Source organism: Stegodyphus dumicola, chromosome 8, assembly GCF_044657685.1.
Source record: "Stegodyphus dumicola isolate Sdum_Otavi_A_Nest chromosome 8, ASM4465768v1".
NCBI classification, from domain to species: domain Eukaryota; kingdom Metazoa; phylum Arthropoda; class Arachnida; order Araneae; family Eresidae; genus Stegodyphus; species Stegodyphus dumicola.
In genome coordinates this window covers 146,459,487-146,483,331 of record NC_140775.1, presented here as the reverse complement: position 1 = coordinate 146,483,331, position 23,845 = coordinate 146,459,487, and the positions used below count along the sequence as shown (strand labels likewise).

General features: G+C 32.4%; 1 protein-coding gene across 1 annotated transcript in view; it reads left to right on the top strand.

Annotated features, from left to right (window-relative positions):
• The window catches only part of STUB1 (STIP1 homology and U-box containing protein 1), a 79,098-nt gene that overhangs the window by 2,340 nt on the left and 52,913 nt on the right, over window positions 1-23,845 (top strand). The window contains exon 2 of the mRNA XM_085822547.1: window positions 20,276-20,474. Within this exon, the coding sequence (XP_085678673.1) occupies window positions 20,276-20,474 (199 nt within the window). The remainder of the gene's footprint in view (window positions 1-20,275; window positions 20,475-23,845) is intronic.

Here is a 23,845-nt window from a genome sequence, read left to right as displayed (position 1 = left end):
AACCAGCACAGAGCAAATATTGATACATTTGGTGATATTAGGGCACATATAAGAGTAGAGCCACTGATTTTGTATTAATGTGTCAGTTTTTTCCGAATTCTTTAGAACAGGGGTTCTCAACCTTTTTGTCCCCATTCACTTCTTTCATCATTACGAGATCATTCCCTCCCCAATTCAGAAGGTAAATAAATATAAACAGGCAGTTCTCGATTTTTGCACGTTCTAGTTTCTTACATTTTTTAAAGATTTTTGTAAATAATGAATAAAGTATTTGCTCATGCATCAATAGTATTCAGCTCACTTGTTCCACCTGTTTTTTTTTTTTTTTTTTTTTTTTTTTTTTCTTTTACTGTGGTTAGCAGGAGGCATTTTCGGCTAACCTTTGGAATATGGTAACAGGTAGTTTAGCGACATTTTGGGAAGGCGATAAAGGTTACTAGCTAGGACTTTAGCAGTGTACATGGATAAAGTCAAGAGTGTGTGGAATGCCATTTTTGTGCAATTCTGGGATGTTTTTTAAGTGAAAATAGGTCGACGTGTACATGGGTACTGTGTATGTGCAATTCTTAAAAACGCAACAAGCAGTGGGTGATTCTGCACTTTCTCCCAATTTCGTACCTAATCTTCAATATGATTAAGCACTTTTGTTTCATAAAAGTTCTAGCATAAGCGTAATTCGGCTAGCAGACTGTTAGAAAAAAGTGTTGAGTAAAAAAAAAACATGCTTTTACTTCGTGAAAACAAAATGGCGTCCAAAAAAAACTAGCAGATTGCTGTAGCAGGGTTGGTCGCCAAATTTTCGCCAAAAAATCTCCAAGTTACCATAATCTGAAGATTAACCGCATTTTCAAAACATATTATTCCACTTTTATGAAACTTGAATTAATTTTTCCCTGATGAATTCTGAATTGGAGTTTCAGTTGAAGGAGATTAATTTTTATATTTTTGTGTATATTTCCCTTTTGCATTTTTATTTTTCTAGTTTGTTCAACTAATGAATTCTTATTTTAATTTCGATATGATTACATATTGTGTTAAATCTCTTATACATGGTTGCAATTATTAATACTGTTGAGGAATTGCCTTGCTTTGATTCCAATTTGATTTTAACTTTAATGCTTTAATGCTGAATGCTTATGCTTTACTAGCCAAGAAAGCTTGGCTGTCGAAAGCTCTGCTGATGTAACACCCTGAGGGCACTTCACATGGAAGCAATCATATGAATTCCCAAAATGGGAGGACGCAAAGAAGGAGAAAAAGAAGGGGAAAGGGGACCATAATCTATGAAGGAGTCACAAATAGACCTGACATATGGGAGTAGGTAAATTAGCGAGGGAGGCAGTCAAGATGAAAACGGGTAATGTGACTAGAACAGTCAGAAAACTCAGTAACATATGAACAGATACATGGCAAGTATATACAGGAATATGTTACAGATAATATATACTACAAATAAACAAATGCAAGCTCATGTATTCAAGAACGCATGCCAATTATGCATAAGAGATGAAATAGCCCAGGTCACGAAATTATGGTCGCTCAATCTGTGCACAGTAAATGGACGTATGGTAAAGTCCTTCGGATCTATGCAGTAATTCAGTGTGGCACTAAAGTTTCCTGCGTCAGTGAGGAGTCCTTTTTTGAAAAATTTATCATTGAGTCTATGCAAGTAAACATCCATTGGCTCTAGCCTAAGATCATTGTGAAGCAGAACATTTCTGATATAAAAGTGGGCCCCTGTAATAATTCTCAAAATTTTGTTCTGCACTATATGCAGCTTCTTCATGTTAGGCCGGTGATGCATAACTCATGATGGGACGCAGAATTGCAATGTAAATACGACGCTTCCTAATAAGGCTAAGTCCAGAGTTTTTACCCAACAGGACATATAGTTGTTTAACAGCAGCTAAGGCTTTGCCAGAAGCATGTCTAATGTGAGTATGCCAGGTGAGCCTCTGTTTGAGTATAACCCCCCCCCCAGATAATTTGCATTATTAACTCTTGGCACACATTGTCCAAAAAGATACACAGGTTGCACCGGGTATTATGGAGTCTTCTGCGCCCTATTAGTAGGAGTTGAGATTTCGCAGCACTGATGGAGAACCTCCAATTAGCACACCAGTTTTCAATATGAATAGTAAAGTCCTGAAGAATGCTAATGGCTCTATTGGGTTAGATTGATCTGACAGCTACTGCAGTATCATCTGCATAGCATGCCAGAATCATATTGTTACTAAGACTTGCCTTAGGAAAGTCCACTGTGTAGAACAAATAGAGCACCAGTCCCAAACAGGAGCCTTTTGAGACACCAGCCTTAATCCTAGTATATGTGGAGTAGCTCTCACCACAGTTCACAGTAAACAGTTTATTAGTAAGGTAAGATTTCAGTAGCAGAATGAGTTCCCTCGGAAACTCTAATTGAATCAATTTGTAGATAAGTCCCTCATACCAGATGCAGTCAAAGGCTTTCACCACGTCCAGCATGAGGATGGCAGTGCAACATTTATGGTGCATGGAAGAATTCCCTGCGAATTCTATAAGTCGAAGAAGTTGCTTGGTTGTTGAAAGATCCTTCCTGAACTCGTACTGGAAATCAGGTAGAAGGTGCATATAAGTGTTCATACGGCTGAGGAGGATTCATTAAAAACTTTTACCTAGCATGGGTAGTAGGCTGATAGGGCAAAATTTTTAGCTTTGGTATTGTCCTTTCTTGGTTTTGGAAGCAGTAAAATCTGCAATCTTCCAATGTTGCGGGAAGTAGCACTGAGTAAAACAAGTGTTGAATATTCCTGCAAGTTTAGAGACTGCATTCTGGGGCAAGTTACGAAGCATGTAATTACCATCTATACCGGGAGCTTTTCTCAGCCTGAGCTTCTTGATAATGCTTACAATTTCTTTTGGGGAGGTGATACTAAAGATATTAACTGCAGTTGGTTCATTAAGCCAGTCCATAAGCTTATTTTTCACTACGGAGGCAAAGTTGACATCCACAGGGCTTGAATTGGGTGAAAATTGCATTTCTAGATGATTCACAAAGATTTTGCATTTTTCAGCATCAGAGTAGACAACAAGACCATTGTGGGTAATTGGCTTAGCACATTCATGGGTCTATTTGAGATATTTCGTAAAGCTCCAAAACGAGTCATTGTGCGACTCTAATTTCTCAATCTTATCATCCCATTTTTATCTTTTAAAATCATGGGTTGCTTTTTTAATATTCTTGCTGATGCGATTCAGTTCATTTTTAACTGCAGGGTCGCAGGAGAGATTCCAGCACTTCTGGACCCTGTTGCTAGGTTTAATTAGCTCTCGAATATTTCTGAGAAGCCTTGTAATATTGTTAGTCTGCAGGATTACTTTTGTGGCCTCATGGTATGCATCGTTCAGACAAGTAGTGAACATATCAGTTTCCATACCAATGTCTGCAACGCTTTTTAGTGGATTGAATGTCGGGAGTCTTTTCTTGACTAAATTATGAAAAAGTCTCCAATCAGTATGGGGGATGAATTTATCAGTGGGTTCATTAAAAATTAAAAATTCCTAAGGTGGCCACAATAGGAAGATGATCAGAAGTGAGCGCTTCACATGCACCTCCATAGTCATGCTGATGCCCGCATTCGAAATAATAAAGTCCAGGATGTCGGGAGTATGGCCAGTAATAAGTGGCCTATGCGTAGGAGAATTCAGTACAAAATTGGCAACTAGATTATTTTCTTGGAAATCTCGCATCATTAGTCCATTGTAGTTTGTCTTTCTGCGCTCCCAGTCAGAGAGTGCTTACTGTTGAAGTCACCTCCTACAATAAAAGAAGCGTCATCTGGATGATGCTGGCAAGAGTATTAGAAGTAAGTTTATTATCTGGGGGATTGTAGACTGCAGCGAAGTTCATACGTCCATAACTGGGAAGCTGCACTGAGACCACAACAATTTTGTAACCGTGAGCTCTATCTGTTGCGATTAACAGGGTTCATACGGTCCTTAAGAGTCCTTAAAAGTCCTTAGATTTTTTGGATTTGATTTTTGGTCCTTAAAAGTCCTTAATTTTGGCAAAAATCAGCAGAAGGTCCTTAATTTTAATCATCTGAAATTTCTGTCTGTTTTTACCACTGTCATTTTCAGTGTAAATTAGCATTTTGAGGAATATTTTTGGCGTATCTTTTGAGTGGGTTCATGAGTTCTAATTTGTTTCTATTTCTAATATAAATGATGCGATACTCGAGTTTCTAAGCAAGAAGTGAAACATAAGCATCTAGTAAAGAGCTCTTAAAAAAATTTTCGCTTTTGGGGATGGGAATTCTTTTATTAAGCGGTTCTAAATTTGGCGACTTTTCAACATTTTGGCGATTTTAAGATTAGTTTCTATAAAAACTTTTTAATTCCAAAATCGGAAAATTTTTCGACGATTTTTTTTTAAAACATCATAACATTGATAAATTTAATTAAAATAATGGTAATATATTGAAATTATATTTATAAAATAACATGAAAATAAAACATTTTTATTTTTTGCTGTCGTATAAAGTTTCATTTTGGTAACTTATACAATATTTTAAATCTGAAAAATAAACAAAATATAATTCTATAAAGCACAATTTACGAAACAGCTCTTAGCAAAAGCAAAATTAGCTATGTAATTAATTAAAAATGTCTTCTTTTTAATATTTTTCAAAGTAAGAGTTTTTCATATGTAATTGTCTCAGTCAGAGTATTCAAAATTCTCAAAATATGCATGAGTTTTCTCTATAAAATTAATTTTTACTCTTTTTCCCTCCTTTTTTGTTTCCAAAATATTTCTGGCTTTTTGTTGTTACAGAATTGGTAGGGATAATTTTTCTTTAGGATTTTAGACATTACAGCTTGGAAAGTTTAGAAGGATTTGAAGGCAAGATTTATAGACCCACGATTCTAGAAGATTCGAGAAATATGTGACAAAATGAAAAATGTCTCCATGGTATCGACACGTAAGGGGTGTATTTTACAGAAAGTTTGCAATGAATTTCTTAATTTTTGGGAGAACATACGGAAGAACAATGGAAACATAATATTTGAATGTATTCCTTCTGATACTAGAATCTTAACATGTTTATCTTCTCTTTATTTTCTCTACTTTTCACTAGACAGAAGCATGGAAAATACCAAAAATGCTTCTGATCATATTACATGGGCAGGCATTATAGAAAGGGATTTTTTTATTAATAAAGAAATTGAAAACTTACAATTTAAAAGATTCATCTAATATTTCTTAATGCATCATACACATAGCTGGCACTAGGCATTTTCCCACCTGATGCAATTTCTGTGGAACCTAAATTCTGCTGCTTACTGCCTTTCTAAATTCTGCTCCCAATGCTTGCTCTAAATTCTAAAAGTTTTGCCTTTTCTATATTTTGTTGTTCGGTGTGTCACTAAATTCTAAAAATTCTGCCACATCAGCTCTGTAACTGGCCTTTACTATATATATTTCATATTGTTTTTGAATGTTCATATTACTAAAGAAATAAAAATAGCTGATTTTTCTGTACATTCTAAATGCATTTAGTGTTTTTTAGAATAATAAATCCTTAAATTAAACCCAAAAATTCTAAAATGAAAAGGAAACGTGTTGAAAAAAGAAACTGAGTGCGTAAAGGAAATTATTCTTCAAAGATATGTGCAGTTATTATTATGTAAATTACCCAATTGTTTATGATTTCAACCTTTACTATAATTTCCCATTTCTGTTTCCTCATATGATAGAGTTATTAAGCCTGATTAAATTAAAATTAAATTGTATAATCTTTGACCACTAGTCCACAATATTAGTTTGAATTTATGATAGAGTTATTAAGCAGATTAAATTAAAATTTAATTGTATAATCTTTGACTACTAGTCCACATTATTAGTTTGAATTTGGCTGTTCTTGTTTAATTACATCACCGTGAGCTGTAATTGATTTTGTTAACATCAGAACATTCCTTTATGTTTGTTCTAAGTTCTTTTTAAATAAGAGGCTTATTTAAACCTTTGTCTGATATTGTAGTTAATTTCAGACATAACGATAATATGCTTCATGTCTGTCGGGGGTTTTTGGACTATTTAACTTTTACCTGATCAATTAAACCCTCATAGGTACATTATGGAGAGGTTGACAAGTTAGGAGATAAAGCACGCAGAAATTAGCAAGAGCATTGGTTTGCATAGTGAGACAAATCTCTAATTGTTAGAAAAGATGCTTAAAAGAAAAGAAAATAGATATAAACGTTACAAAACATAAATGTTTTGTAGCTTTTAATGTGTAATTATCTTAATATCGTTTAAAAATCTCTGTCATAAAATACATTCATTTTAAACTGTGAAATTTTATTAGATTTTGATTTTAATAGAGCTTTTTTAACAAATATTGTTAAAAAATAAAATTTAATAGTTGTCTTGTAAATCCATAATGACAGGTTATCAAACTACCTAATTTAATTATTTACAACTAACTGCTTATCCTTAAAAATTATGTCCACATATTAAAGCGAGTTATTGCCTTTCATTAATACTCACTGTGGTTACAAGATAATATATAAAAATATAAAAATTCAAGTAAAACATATTCTAATGCATCTACTGAGACTTAAAATAATACAAAACAGCATATCACCTCTGGTGCTTTAATGGCTTATTGGAACCTTAAAGTATATTAACTGGGTTACAACCCCTGGAACTGTACACGAAGGTATGACACTAACTGCATCAAACAGAGCCTGACTAACTTTCAACACTTGCCAACCTTGCCTACATCAGGCTTTTCATGTTTGTTCTAATCAGCAGGTCTCTCTCTAGACAAGCAGCAGCGGTGACAACATTCAGTCTTTTGTTATGAATCATGTTGATTATGATTTTTCTTCTTATTTTAACCTATGCAGTTTGACATAAAAATCTATCTGCTTATTTACTAAACCTCTAGACTGACCAAGTATGTAACAAAATAAGACATAAAAAAGAATCAACATAATGCTAATTGTTAGTAAAACGTCAATGTCACTTACCTTCTTTCAAATTTGACCAACTATCATAAGTGTAAAATATTTAATCCTACTTCATAAATTGCATAAAGTTTATTTTATTCTCAAACTTATTCACAATAATGTTAATTAATTCATGTTTAGCAATAATGCGTACTTACTTAGGGATCTATTTTATTTTTAGGATGGTATTACAAAATTGAAATTCAGGCATAGATAATATCTTCAATTGAATTTATTCAGTTCCCATTTGCTCATAGGTCCTTAGTTTTTTTCATTAATGGTCCTTAAAAGTACTTAATTTCCGTGTGCAGAAATGTGTACGAACCCTGGATTAAGCAAGATGATAATTTACAATGAGCATATATGACAACGCCTCCCCCCCTGTGATGTAACCTATCACAGTGAAAAAGATCTGTAGTTTTTAATTGTTAACCTATCGCTCGGAGTCAGGGCTTAATTTCTAAGATTAGAAGTATCAGAGCCCTATGGAAGACTGTCAGCAGAGAGGAACAAGAGTAAATAAATAAATAAAATGACCATTAAACTCCTTAATAATTTAAAAATTAAATAGTTAATTATTATGAAATTAATTAATGTTTATAAATTGTTATTTTATCAATAATTATTATATAATTATTAGATAATTAATTATAATTTAATTGATAACTATTAGATAATTAATTATTTATTGAAATACTTAAAGATTGAAGTAATTAACTAATTAAAATTAAATAAAATGTAAAGAGATGAATTGAAATTTAATACGCAATTTTTAATATAGTAATTTTATTGTTCAAATAAAATTTTCAAGATAAAATTTTTACTGAAATTGTTATTTAACTACATAAAAGAAGTGTCGCAGCCTTCTTATTTAGGGCTCCGGTGCGTTTTGGCTAGAATTATAATTTATGACAAAAACTAAGAAGCACCGGAACCGAAATCCGGTGGGTTCCGGCCCAATTTAAGTTCTGATCGTAAAGGGGGAAGTTCTTTTATCATCACAAAAGTTAAATATACTTAAAGTATAGGTGATAAAAATTCCAGGGCGAAATAAAATGAGGGTATGAGTGGGTGGAAACAAAAAGTGAGGGGAATCTTGATGAGAGAGAACATTCTCTTTGACTGCGGCTCTCTGTTGATATAATTATAGCCATCAAGCAGATGGGTGTCAGGGGTAAATGAGTCTTGAATCGGACTCCTAAATGTTAAGTTGCTGGTTACCCTTCCCCGTCCCAATTAGTCGATACTGTGGGAAGACGATGTATAGGACGTGCTTGAGCAGTTTATCTCAGTATTTCCCTCTTATTGTACTCACTGTCACTTAACGCACATTTAAGAACACAAATTTTCCTTTCTGCGAGGATAACTAACTGTATGCATTGATAATAATATACTAGATACAATGGCATGGCGAGAAATTTAGGCGTTCCTAAACAAACTCCTCCAAATTTATTGCTTTTCTTAAAGGGAAAGGTTTCCGCATGCGAGTGAGGGGACTTTACTTGAACGTCTCATGTTCTCATGAGTTCGTATTTCTAGGGAAATAGAGTATTGCAAGGTCTGCTTCTTGTTAAACTAAAACGTTAGGAATTCTAAATTTTGTTCTCTTTAAATTGTGATTCAGTTTTATAAAAAGAAGTACCCGAGCTCATCTTATTTAGGGCTCCGGTGCGCTCCGGCTAAAATTGTAATTTATTTTAAAAATTGAGAAGTACCGGAGCTGGGCTCTGGTGGGCTCCGCCGCAATTTAAGCCCTGCTCAGAGTGGTGTAAGTTTCAGAGACAAGACAGATGTCTATTTCATTATCGATTATGAAATCGGTAAATTCATCTAATTTATCCTTAAGACTGTTTGCGTTCCAAACAATTGATCTCATGGGAGCACGTCTTTTGGGTGTACTAGCCATGATTTTGTGGTGTGAATGCGAGTGTACTACTTGTATTAATACAAAAATTTAAATTTAGTTGACATAATCCTGTGGAGCGAATTATTTTGAGATCGTTATAAATTTTTCTAGCTTCATCAGTTTCTTGAGAAGTTTTTCCTTTCAGTGCAGATGAGTAGGATTTATTTGTAATAACCCTGTCCGTGTAAGTCTTATGTGGAGGGTTTGGAGAATTGGAATTAGGGAATTTAGAACATCCTCTGTAATTGCTAGTATGTTCTAATCCGCAGTTTATGCAAAGCGGCTTTTTATGTTTTGGTTTGGAACGTTCTCTAGAGAAGTGGCTGCCAGCCCATTTCATTCATTTAGGGTCATGCTTACACCAGGCTTGTGCATGATGAAAACCCTGGCACCTAAAAGACTGCATGGGGCCTTTTCTGCTTTTGTATCTTTCAACCTTAACTTTAAGTTCTAAGAGAGAGAAAATCTGTAAGATTAAAGATATCTCTGTCCTTATCATTATGTTGTAAGGTAATTTAGAATAAAGTGAGTTTGATTTTATCACCATTTCTGCGACTGACCATCTGATTAACCTTCATAACTGAGTATTTCCGTTCTGTAAGTTCCTCAGCTATTTCTTGCCCAGAGGTATCAATTGGTAGGCTGCGTATTACAGCTTTGATAGTTTTGTTCTCTGGCAGAATATAAGAGTGGTATTTAATGTTCTTCTCATTTAAAAATGCAGTTAATACCTTGTGCATTTCAATATCCTGTATTATTAACTTATAATGATCTTGAGCTATCATTCTACCTTGTTTTAAGGGGATATGGGCTTCCTTAAACATTTCTCTTAGTTTGTTCCAGCTGTATTTCCCATCTCTGATTACAATCGGAGGAGGTCTTACACTAATTTTCTTAGGAAAGTAAAAATCTTCCGTCTCAGTGGCGGTATTTTGTAGGTCAACAGCACTTGATTCTTGTGGGTTAGCTGCACTGTCATTGATTGGTTGTTCTTCAGCGGGCCTGTCATCCATGGGAGCCAGTCTCATAATTTTGAGAGATATTGATTTTCGCCGTCTTTTTGCAAAGACCATAATCATTTTCACTTTCAGCTTCATTCGAGTTTTCTAATATAGAAAAATTATTGGAAAGGGGAATTTCGGAATGAGAAGCATCATGATTAGCTTTGAATCTTTTACCCTTAGCTTTTATTCTATGTGCGAGGACGAATACCTGTTCCCCAGCAGACGTGTTCTCGGATATGTTTATCATGGCCGAATTACCCTCATCAGTGAACAGTTCAATATATTTTTGTTTCTTTAGAATACGAGTTTCTAAATTTGCATGCATAACTAAATCAGTTTCCAAAGCCTTGTTTTCACTAATCTTTTCATCAATGCTAGTGATCATGTATTGGAGTAATACAATGTCAGCCTCAATGTCCTCTATTTCCATGTTCAAACCCGACATGTTTAGAAATCAAAATCCAGTTCACACAACAGTAAAATCCCCGCCCCTCTAAAAGCCCCAGAAGCTTTTCTGCGGATGAGCAGATGAACCCCTACAAGACCTCTGACAAGCACATGAGGCGCAACTGATTTTAACTTTAGATGCTTTATGTTTATATATGTACACTGCTATAAAAAAAAAGAAAAAAAAAAAGAAGAAGAAGAAATTGGACAATTCTATATCTCCCATTCTACTTTGCCGATTCACGAATTTCAAATTGCGTTCTTCATGTCTCGAAAGCGTGACTTAGGATATATGTTAGATTTATAGATATAGCACTATTCTAACATTGGTATTTTGACACAAAATTGGACTTTTTCTGAAATAACATACCAAGTTTTTTACATATTACGATTCTACAACTCAAATTATGCCTAAATGTTAAATTTTGTAAAATTTGGTGCAAAATTTACGGAGAAATTCAACAATTTATGTTGCTGCTTTTTATTCACTTTGCACCAAAATTAGTTCACTTGGCGAACTTCTTAATATGTGGCAACCTATTTTCATTTCTATTTTTACATAGTGCGTGAGAGGAAAAAAATACTCAATCGTTTCTTCTTTCAGCTAATGTTCTTTATATTATGTTTTTAATTATAATTGCTATTAATTTTAAATATTTTTTTTTAATTTTATTTTAATTGTTTATATTGCATAGTTTCTTTTGAATAACTGTTTTAAAAATTTCTATTTACTCATTCAAACTGCGTGGTTTAAATCAATTAAAATTTTTTCCAATAGTTTTCTTTATACTATATTTTTAGAAATAGTTACTATTTTAGGTAATTTTTAAATTTTTAGACTTTTATTTTAATTGTTAGTGTTGCATTGTCTCTTCAGATAATTATTTTAAAATTTTCTATTTATTCATTCAAACTGAGCATTTTAAATATATTTATGGAACTACTCTGATATACGCCCTCAAGTTGCCAAATTTCTCACTAAACATTTTTGGCGAGAAACTCCATGCTGCCATATTACTATCTAAATGTTTTGTCTACATTTTGAACTTAAAGCCTAAAATGGCTCCAAACATGCGGTTTTCGCACATGCAAAAACCACGTTTTGAACACACAATTTAAGCTAAAAATCCGAAACAAAAACAAAAAATTTAGATAGCAAAAACTTAAAAGTTTCGAACCAAAAATATTTGACAAGAATCCATGTACGCAGCGATATGTTTAAACTTAAAAAAACATCTATGAATGGTCCAATCTAGGCAACGAACGAATTTACGAACACCTTGCTTTAATAAATTAACATAACAACAATAAATTTCAAAGCATACCATGTATACAGGAGCCTGTTTAAACTTAAAAAAACATCTACGAATGGCACAGTCTAGGCAACAAACGAATCTACGAACTGCGCACACCTCGCTTTAATAAATTAACATAACAACAATAAATTTCAAAGAATGCCATATACACAACGTTCTGTTTCAATTTTAAAAAACATCTACGAATTGCACAATGTAGACGCTATGCGCTAATCAACAAAATCAACTAAAATAAATTTCAAACAATTCAAAAAAACAACAATAATGACAGAAATTCATATTAAAAAAAAACAATGAACATAACATTCTACAAAATGAGAACAAAAATAAAATAAAATGCACTTACCATGAATTAATGCTTTTTCAAACAGCAGAAATACCAATTTCATACCGCCTTTAACATGCCGCCACATAATCACTATCGTATTTATATGACAGCCAGACATGCTATCCGGAAAATTCATACTATGGTTCACAAATAAATAAAATCACAAGTAATCACAAATCCCTACTTCTATCATGCATAGCCACTAAAAATAATCTCTCAGAACCTCTTTCCACACCTCCAAATACCCTCTGCCCCTCAACAGGATGGCCACGATGATATTTCCTTTTGCCGAACTTCAATTCAACAACTTCCACCAATTTATCTTTCCCCCCCTATCTTCTCAGACACAGAGCATGATGTGAACCAACGAGCTCCAGCGAAACATTTTTCAATGTCAATAGAGTTGCCATACAACATGCAATCTCGCCAAAAAACAGCACAGAACATATATCGCTACATTTGGTGAAATTAGGGCGTATATCAGAGTTGTACCATATTTATTAATATAAATTTTCCAGAATTTGATTTTATTTATTTGAATTTCTTTTTTTTTGGAAGAATACTTTGTAACCCAGACTACGATGCATTTGAAAACTGCATATTTTAAAAGAGAAAAATACAGTAAAGCACACTTAACACGCCTATCAATGTTCCGTTCAGAAAAGATATATAAATAAGAGAGATGTATAACCGACATTTTAACTTAGGATGACTTGCATACACTGCTTTAAACAGTTTTTCTTCAGACATTCTGCTGTATTATTGCTCTTTTTCTTCAGGCATTCTGCAAGTATATTAAAAAGCATCCAACTTTTAAAAACATCTTGGTATTTCTGACAATCATTTTAAGTAAAGTTATCGCCTTCCATTTCCTAAAGGCCCACAAACGGTCAAGTGGTAAACTCGCTGAACACTGGTAGTTTATTCCGGGGTACGAATCCCGGTAAACGGGCTGGTTGCATGGATGTTTTCATGGATTTTTTCATGTGTAATGTGTATAGCAGCTGGTTTCCCTTTGAAATTTCTTCACGAAGGCATCCTTCCTTTTAGGCAGATAGCCATGCTTTGCTGTAACTTAATAATCTAATTCAATCCATTTAATTAGTATTTAAGTCAGAGCCTTTATCAATCTTTAGAGGTTAGCATTTTGAAGGTATGAGATGAAAAGAAAGCCTGGTTTCATCAAGAGGTTTTGGTTTATTTAATTATGGCAAAGCACACTAGGGCTATCTGCCTAAGGGGAGGGATGCCTTCGTGGAGGACTTTCTAAGGGAAACTGGCTCGTATACACGTTACACATGGGGGAAAACCACCAAAACGCCCATGCAGCCAGCTTGTTCGCGAGATTCGAACTTCGGACCGAACTACCAGTCTAAAAGTAAACCATATAGTCTAAAACCAGTCGCTCTTCACTTTAATCTGCAATGATATCGTTTTTTGTCTTTTCTGTTAACACAAGCTGAATTGATGATATTTGCTGGTGTACACGTCCAAGTGTTTTCTCTTTGAATACCTAAATTCTTTAAAGTATCCTGAAAGTATATTCAAAAGCGTCCAACTTTTTTAAACATCTTGGTATGTCTGACAACCAAATTTCTCTTCAAATTTTTGCTTACTTTTCTCCCTAATTTTCTTCTTTCCTTTTACAGTTATCTTCAGTGCTCACACAAGAAAATTAAGATTTTTTGATTGCTGGACTTCCATAAATTTTGCATTCTTGTGAATTTTTTTAAAATATCAATTGCATCAACTGCATTTCAGTTGAAGACAGCTTTTCATTTTCTAGACATTTTAACTATAAACAAAGTATAGAGTAAAGTCCAAAGGATAAATATTTTAATTAAAAGATTTTTTGCTAAATGACAAAGAAATAAAACAGTGCCACAGTGTTTATTCTGTACCACCGAGTGACCCGATGCTTATATCGGCTGAAACAATCTAAATCATATTAAAGATCATGTTTTTTTTATACAATCTATAATGCGAGAGAAAAATTAGCTTCTTAAAACATTCTTTCTAAGAGGATTAATATAAAAATTTATATTTTTATATATATTTTTTTAAAGCTGGGACTTGAATCAAACTGTCAAACTTTTAAAGTTTAATTTACATGGTGGTTATAATTAAAGTTCCACTTTGAAATGGTCATAAAAGGAAAACTGCCAGACCAAATGTTATCCACTTGGGAATTGTGTAAAGAAGGTTATGGGAATTTATTTTCCGCAGGGGGGGGGGAGAACAAAAAAAAGAGTTCAAAAACTCAGCACCAGGGAGAAAATGGCACTGTATACAATATTGTTAAATGAAATGAGACATGAAACTGTTTCTGGTGGAAAGAGGGGGGAGTGTCGGCCTATAAGGCATTTATTCGTGAAATGTTGCCTAAGTAACTGTGCGACACATCCGAGGTGGAGCCCAGCCATGCATAGAAATCATACTATCTAAAATGCCACGTTACTGCAGTTCATGTATCACAAAACATTTTAACATTGACTCTAAGCGAGCTGCAATCACAGTGGTCCAGCTGTTAACTGCTATTTATAGAAAAATGGTTCAGTTACGAAACTAGCTGTCATTCTACACCAAACAGTGTGGAATGACTGCTATGCAATCGAATGCAGTAGGAGAATGCAATGGAACTAGGTAAATAACATGAGGGATTTCTTTGGCCCAAATCAATTAAAAGCGTTTTGAATCAGTATCTTCATGTTTTAGGGCTGAATTCAGGCTTCAAAAATTACAAATTAGCGATCAGTTTTCTAATCCCTAATTCGTGGTTTTTACGGACGAATTTCTCCCTTACACAGATGGCACACTCGACTTTTATCAAATTTAACACCTTTAAATGGTAATTTGCTTACTTCAAAGTTTCTTAAGGGTATACAACATATTAAACCCGTGTAACAAAAGGTTAAGTTAGATCCCAATTCATATTTCGTTTAACAATATTGCATACAGCACCATTTCTCCCCTGGTGGTGTGCTTTCGAACTTTCTTTTTTTCGCGGAAAATAAATTCCCGTGACTTCCTTTACACGTTTACCAAGTTTCATAACATTTGATCGAGTAGTTTTCCTTTTATGACCGTTTCAAAGTGGAACTTTAATTATAAGCACTTTGTATATTATTAAATTTTAATTTGAAGCTATGCGTTATTGCATACCATGTGTAAGATTTTCACTTTTATGGAAAAAGTAAAGAATCGAAGCAAATACACTTAGGATAATGAACCAAAACTGAAAATGTTTTCCTCTCTGCGAAAATAAAATATTGAAACATCAACCTTGAATTTATTGGATTATCCGAAATATTCAATTTGACTTATCTTCTAGGTCCTAGTTCTGACAACAATTTCGTCAAAAATTCCGAATTACTGAAGCTGAAGTAAAAGGTTTAGTATATATTCACTGTATGTTAATAAAGTAATCAGAGTGTAATAAAAATAGATTATAGAATTTTCGCTGATCTAACTTTTTGTCTCAGTGCACAGCATGTGATGGAAGAGAAGGCTTGTAGAGATCTGTTTTTGACATACCTCTAAAAGTAAATGTCATACTCTTTTTGTCTCTTCAATGTCAAAAAACATTTCCTTGAGAGGCAACTTTAGTTTTTGGGAAAGAAAAAAAATCGCAAGAAGACAAATTTGAAGAACATGCAGGACGATTGAGTACACATACGTATTTTTGGAATACAATCGGTTCTCCAATTGGTTATTGAATAATGAAAAGATGCATTGCCATGCAATACAAAACATTTGGAATACGTTTTCTGACTGAATAACGTAAGATTAAAAGTCATCTGCTTAATTCACAGCCATTTACAAGTCGTCTACTCGGGCAATTTCAGAATCGTTTTGATTCTGAGCTTGTAAGACAAACCTAATATCACTGGATATAAACACTTCTTTAATCTTCTGAGAACATTCCTTCTTTAGCTCATATTCCAAGAATATTAAGTGAATACAATTATTGCAAAAGGAAGTGAATATTCATTTGCACTATGGCTTGGTAGTATACTAACAAGTTAACAAAACTTAAATTCTGTTTTTGTATCTAAGAATACAACAATATTTTTAAATATTTGCAAATAAAATATTAAATTGGAGCCTCACCAGTTGCCTAGCATTTAAAGATTGTTAAATACTAATTGTTTGTTGCGAAGTCTAACCCAGGCTGCATGGTTGGTTTTCGTAGTTTTCTAGGTTCTCTTTACAAAGGCTCTCTATGAAAGCATCTTAACCAAATAGCTTCCGTGTTCTTTCTATGTTTAAATAACCAACTATACTAGTTTAAGCGCGATTTCCAAGTGAAGTTACTAGGAAAACCCGAATACTCGTTAAAAATCATGTGGCTTGCCGATCGGGAGTAACATGAAAGATACGGCACCAATAATTGAATTGCTGTTACGGTACGCTGTTTCTAAACCTAGATGGTCATTCCTTAATTAAGTATAATTGATTTGTAACTTATACTAGAGCTGACGGTAAGAATTGAAGTGCAAATTAATAATATTGTGTGCAATCCTGATTAATATAAAATTAGAAATATTTGAATTCAGACAGAAAGTTTTTTGAAATATTTGCAATTACTTTATAAGAAGGTTTTATTAATAACCGTAATAATTGCTTATTATATTACTGATGATTAGAATTCAGTTCTTGACAATTACATTCTAAATTAGAAGTTTAAGGATAAAATGAAAATACGCTATGCATAAAAATAAATTTTAGGATAAAAAATGAGTTTATTTTTTATGTTTAAAACTTATTAAATTCATTTAATAAGCATTGTACCCTGATTAATTGAATCCAGAATTTGGGTGTCGTTTATATAATTATTCTTACTTGTCCACAGAACATGCTGACTTATCCAGCCATTAAGTAGCTGCAGATCATTTCTACATAACCATTGAACTTCGATTAATTCGTTCTCTAGAGGGTTGTATGTTTGTATCATAATTTGACTTTTATAAAAATGATTATTCTAAATCTTATATTTCTAAAAAAATATACTGTGCTTTAAAAATATGGATGATAGTATCAGCCACTCTTTCAGCCACTTCATAAGCAACAGCTTGTTTAGAAATAAATTATGCAGTTAATGTCTAAAATATTTTCGTAAAATTCACATAAACATCAAACGGAAGTTCTCAGTTTTAGACAATTCGATTTAAACGAAGTGAAAGTAAAGTAGCAGACGATAAAACGCCGAAGCTAAAAATTTACTCTTACGACTATTTTTTTAAAAAGAGAAAAATTTTAAAAAAATTAAAAATTTGAATAGTATCATCTATAATTTAAAAAAATAACTTTTCATATAATTAATTCTCTGTAAAAATTTATTTGAAATTTAAGGTTAAAAATAGCTGTGGTAATTCACTGTAACAAAAATCCATAAACCACATTTGGCGTTATTATCGCTCAAAAAAAAAAAAAAAAAAAAAAAAAAAAAAAAAAGATGCCAAATTTCAAAACGCGAAAATATGTAAATTTGTGTATATCTTAGAAAATTTTGAATAAAAAAGTCTAATTTTTTGCAGGTATGCTTAGAAATGCACCTACTTTAAGATGATGGTAAAAATTTTATAGGTTATAATTCAAAATTTTTTTCGAAAAAATTATAAAAATTATTTAAAAATAGAAATTTAAAAAATAAAACACAAAAAATGGGTAAATTTTATTTGGAATGAACCTAAATTTCGAAATGGGAAAGAAAAAATCAAAAAAAGTTTAATATAAAAGGAGATATTAATAAATATTTGCCAAATTTAATTAACATTGAGGAGCTAAAATTTTGAAAGCTAATATTTTAAAAACTACTCGTACGATTTTTACAAAACTTGGCATTCTGGAATAATTTGAGCCGTAGAATCAGAATATGTAAAAAATTGGTATGTTATTTCAGACAAAGTCTGATTTTGTGTCAAAATACCTATGTTAGAATAGTGCTATATAAAAATCTAATATATATCCTAAGTCGCGCTTTCGAGACATGAAAAACACAATTTGAATTTTGTCAATCGGCCCAGTAGAACGGGAGGTATGGAATTGTCCCCCGCTTTTTTTTAGCAGAGTACGTACATATATACATGCATACACATCCATCCATACTTGTATGCATACATACATTTCTGAATCTCGTCTCAATAACAGAAGAGTACCGAAATTTTTTTCTGATAAAGTTATTTAGTAAGTGGAAGTTTGAATGTGGTTCTAATGGTATCTTAAAATTAACTGGAATTGTAAGTCTTAAAACACTCAAATCAGAAAAGTTAAGATTTTATATAAGAATTGAATGAAACAGGAAAATGCAAATAGTGTGATTATGATCTGTGTGAGAGGGTGTTTAAGGCTACTGCAATTTATCTCTAACCTTATTTTATTCAGTTATGTTTTATTTGTTAAATAATGTAGATATGTAGTAGAATTTTGAGTGTTGGCATTAATTAGGATAACGACTTATCTGAATATTAAATAAATCCAGACAGTTGTGTTGTCTGTAGGTTGCATGCACATTTACTGGGATATGATTAAAGAATTAAATTTTTGCATTGATTGGGTTTTATTTAACTAAGATTATGCAGTTTAAAAAAGTGAAATTTTTTATTTCTTGCAAAATAAGATACATGACCCCCTTCATAAAAAGGGGGGAAGGAAAGAAGGTAAAATCCTAGAAGAGCCCACACCCTTGACGACAAACTGGGAAAGTACAGAATCACCCACTGCTTTGTGCATTTCTCAAAATCGGCAACTTGAAAATAACAAGTCAAAAAATTGCACAAACTCGGTATCTATGTACACATTGACCTATTTTCACTTTAAAAAGAATCCCAGAATTGCACAAACGTTGCATTGCACACACGCGCCATATAAGTGGGCGCGCCAAGGGTGTAGGGTGTGCTAGGATGCAACCAGAAAGAAAAGACAGACAGAAAATCTGAAAGGATTCAGATTTTAATGTTGCACCAGAATATTTTTCAAAGATTTTGGTGCTCTCTCTGAACAGGTTAGCAATCCTCTGGTGGACTGATTCCAGCTAACATTTTTTTTTTTTTTTTGTCTTTTTAGCTTTGTTATTAAGCACTATTTTCTTTGTTTTTACACCAGATTGAATTCAAGAGTAAAACTGCAGATAAAGTCTTAGAGGTTGCCATACATTTTTTTAAATAGTCACAGTATTATTTCTTTGAAAACTAGTTGATAGAACAGACAGCTACCTAAAAGAGTTGTCATAAAAAAGAAAAAGTAAGTAATGAGTCCAGCTAGTATAATTTCATAAAATTATTTAATAGTTTTAATTAGAAATTGCATGATTTAAATGCATTTTTATTTAAATCAATCAGATTAAAAAGTAGAAAAGTATTTTTAAGAATTATGTTTTAAGTCACTTGTTTTGCAACTTGTAAACAGAAAGGTTAAATTTAAACATTTTAACGCTTTAGTGACTGGCAGCATGTTGTTACATGGATATAAAATAAGTATTCTGTTTGAGGCAGTGACAGTACATTGCTTTCAAATAACCGAATTTGTGGGTTAAAATTAAAAGGTAAGTATCTAACATTTTGTTGAATGGCAGCAATCTGGCTTGCTGGATGTAGAAGGGTTTTATTTCAAACAGTGTTGTCATTTCTCACTTTTCAATCTTGAGTTTGTGAAACAAAAATTCATTATATTTGTACAAAATATGAAATTAATCTAAAACAGATTCAAAATTTGGTCTTTCATATGCCCATTTTTGGGTGAAGGATCACATGTATTAAAAATTCGATGGCTGTAGGTGTTGTTTTTTCACAATGCAAGGAACATATATACAGATTTTTCATTATTTAATTTTTTCAAAAAATAATGCATCATGATCAGGCCTGTTTGAAAAGTAATTCGGACACAAAAGTGATACTGACAAAAAGTGAGCTTTGAGACTGCACCTCTGGTGCCAAAAATATAAAACACGTAGGATGATATTATGTCAGTGCGAACTGTTTTTCTGTATGTGCACTCTTAGCTGGATAAAAGTTTCATACTATAGTTGGTTACTTTCTATTAATGAGGTTGTATCTTGGTTTTTTATGTTAAATTTATCTTGCTGGAGTAATAAAAGAAGGTACTAACCATCTTTTAGTTTAAAAGCTTTTAGTAAAATGCATCAGAAGGAATTTTGTGAAAGTTTTTAATATGAATGCATACTGAAATGGCTGTCATATAATTAATAATTTTATTAAAATGGTTCTAATTTTTTTAGGATGATTTTCCCATATTTTTATTTATCATTTTTTCCCTTTTATAGATTCTAAATCCTCAAATTCCTACTTATTTCACCAACAGAGCCTTATGTTATTTGAAATTACATCAGTGGGAACTTGCATGTCAAGACTGTAGGAGAGCTTTAGAGCTTGATAGTTCGTCAATCAAAGGTCATTTTTTCTATGGTCAAGCTTTATTAGAATTGGAAAGTTTTGACGAGGCTATAAAATATCTTCAGAGAGGTGAGGAAACAAAGTTGTTATCAAAATATATCATCAGAATTGTGTAACTTCTCTTGTATTGATATTTAATTATGGTTATTATGGAACTGAAAATAGAAAATTACTTTTCTATAAACAATTCATTATAATAAAGTAAAATTTAAAATAGAGATAGCAATTAAGATAGTGATATAACTTCTATGAGATCTTATTGCTAATCCAGTGTGTTGTGAATATTAAAAAACTCTTCTGTAATTCTCTGCAGCATTTTTCTGCAATCTTAAAACTGAAAAATATATTTAAAATTTGAGTTTAATTTTGCATTTTATCTAAATAATTTAATAATTTTTCTCATAAATGCCAAGTGTTTTTTTGGTTTTGATGTACTTTCTCAGTGACAGATATAGGCAGTTTGGTTTAGCATTTCCTAGCAATAACTATCTTTAAACCTGTTGCTCATGAAACCATATTTTGGCACTTTCATATCTTGTCGACCGTGAAAGTTGGTTACTAACATGCGTTGAAAGTTGTGGAGATCCCACCAAATTTTTGGCAATCATTTCTGTGAAATCCTGAAAGTACTAACACATCTTTAATAAATAAACAATCGCTATTCTAGCTGCTTCATTTTTGCACTTCATAAAAAGACTTTTGTCAATTTCTATTTTATTAGGCCTTCCGATTTTACTGGAAGCAGTGTTTAGAACGCTTTAAGGACAAACTTTTTGTGGATAGTTCCAAGCTATTACTGTTTTGTTTTCCATATTCAGCTGACCATATCATGTTCATTAATACATGATATGGTATTCGAGGAAGAAAAAGGTGTCTGAGCATAAGTTGGTTTGTTAAATCACACACTCCTTTTGCCACTGGTGTTCATTTCATTTCCTAAAGATTTTGATTAGTTAGGAGTTAATGTCTGAGTTTTATGAATCAAAGCTTGCTTTAAATGAATCACAAAACAACAGTTGATTGGAGTAAATGCAAAGAGAAGTATGTGTCAGTTTCTTGTTATCTCATCCTGCCATTAAAATTAGTGGACATGATATAATGAAAATTTATTCATAAAAAAGGGGAAAGTAAAGTTGATGTTCTTGTCCCACAGTGGTTTTTTGAAGGATTTTATTGTGAAATTACAGAATCTTCGTTGTTGCTGTTACATTGAGCCAAAGGCCGTCATCTGTCTTTCTGTTTCATTGAGCCAAAGGCATAAAGAAAAATATGAGCAAAAATGCATGAATGTGGTTCTGAAAATGTGTGTTATGGCTGTAACAGAAAAGTGTCAATAATTTCAAATGAAAATTTGTGTTATAAAAATTCTAATCTCAAATTATATTTTTTAAAGGTTGCTTTTGCCAAGTGTGTTCTAAATGTTAGGTCACCAAAATGTGTATTCATTAAGAATTATGTTTCTTTGCTTAAAGTATAAAGCAACTGCTTTTTTTTTTTTTTTTTTTTTTTTTTTTTTTTTTTTTTGCTCCTTATTAAAAGAAGAGATCCCTCCTTTTTTTAAACAAAGGAGAAAATTTATCTCTTGGTTATTGTTGCTTTCCATGAATTCAAGGCTGTGGATGTCAGTTTAGAAAGTCCATTCATAGCTGAGTGAATAATTTAATTATGGTTATTATGGAACTGAAAATAGAAAATTGCTTTTCTATAAACAAATAGTTCTAAAATATGGTAATTCATTTTGTATTAAATTTCTAGAAAATAGGCTAGTTTATTGAGCTTATCATGATTTTCCCAGTATATGAACATAAACAGAGGCCAATGTTTCTTCAGAAATCTTTCATGAAGATGATCTTTTGATGCAGATAGCCCATATGTGCTTTGTGGCAGTCTGTTAATCAACTTGTCAGCTTGTGTACTTACATCTTTGGGCATTTTTTTGTTTTTTATGGGGAGCAATTCTTTTTGAGTAATTACTTTTGTGTCTGTTTTGTTGGCCACTGTTTTTCAAGAAATGGCAAAAATTAGATTTATGTTAAGTAGAACTCTGCAAAGTTGTTCAATGAATAGATTTTTTAAATAAAAGAAAACACCTTAAGATGGATTTAAATCTGTATAAAGTAATTTGTGGGAACAGACTGTTCTAAACATTTAAACATTAAAATGATTACTAGGAAAATTTGGTACTATTCAGTTTCGAGGGCCATAAAAAATCGCCAAACTATTGTTGATGCCAGTGTTGCCAAAAGTAATTGTGGCAACCCTAACACAAGAAAGGAAGTATAATAGTAAATAACTATCTAAATATTGATGTTTTAATTTAGATTAAAGGTTAATTTCATATAATATTTCGCTACCGAGTTATCGCTAAAGCATAATGTCATCCATCTCGTTGGTTGTTCAAACATAATTTTCTATAATGAAAGATGCCTTTTCTTTGAAAACATTTTCAGTAAAGTGCTGAATCGCCCTCTTATTTCTTTGCCGCTTTTTACAAGAGTAAAACAATTGGAATTGTGTCAATTTTCTTTTACTTTTTAAGTGACAATAGGTCAATGTGTACATAGATAGAAGTCAAGGGTGTGCGCAGTGCCATTTTTGTGCAGTTCTAGGATTTTTTTTTTTTTTAAATGAAAATAGGTCGATGTGCACATGGATACCGAGTATGTGCACTTCTTAAAACCATGTCAAGCAGTGGGTGATTCTGCACTTTATCCAAAATTCTATCACAGACTTTTCAACATAGGCAATTCCCAAATTGTTAAATCCATAGGATATCAAAAAAGGAATTAAAAATTAAACTAGTATTTCAATGGTGTCTTAAGAAATATAGAACTATATAAACTTACGCAATGTGAAATCAGTGTGTACGCAAGATTTGGCACGCTGTTAAATGGGCATGTTTGCTAAATTTGGCGCTTTCGCACATACATTTTGGCTGCAATTTTTTACGGCCCTCGAAACCGAATAGTACCGAAAATTTTTCTAATGGAAGCTTTTTAACTTTTTATTTTTGACCAATATTTTTTAAACTTAAATTATATAGTTGAGTGTATTGTTATTCACTTAATTAGGGTACTTTTCTGCTGGCTTTTACTAAGAAAGTCTTTGATCTGATCAACGTACATTCTCTGAGATAACCCTCTTCCAACTCTCCCATTCACACTTGTTTTGTATACTCATTTCATGTATCTTCTTTCCTTCATCTTCTTTGTATGTCCAAACAATCTTAACATATCTTTCTCAATTCTCAACACTACATCTTTTTTCACTCCAACAATTCCTATGATTAGTTAATTTAATACTTCAGTTTTTAAGTCTTAGTTAAACTATGTAGGTATGTAGAATAATGACGAACAAACAGTGATTTGGACAGTGGCCTTGCATCTCATTGGAAAGTGCAACTCAGGTTTTTATGTTTTTGTTTTTAATTTTAAATATGA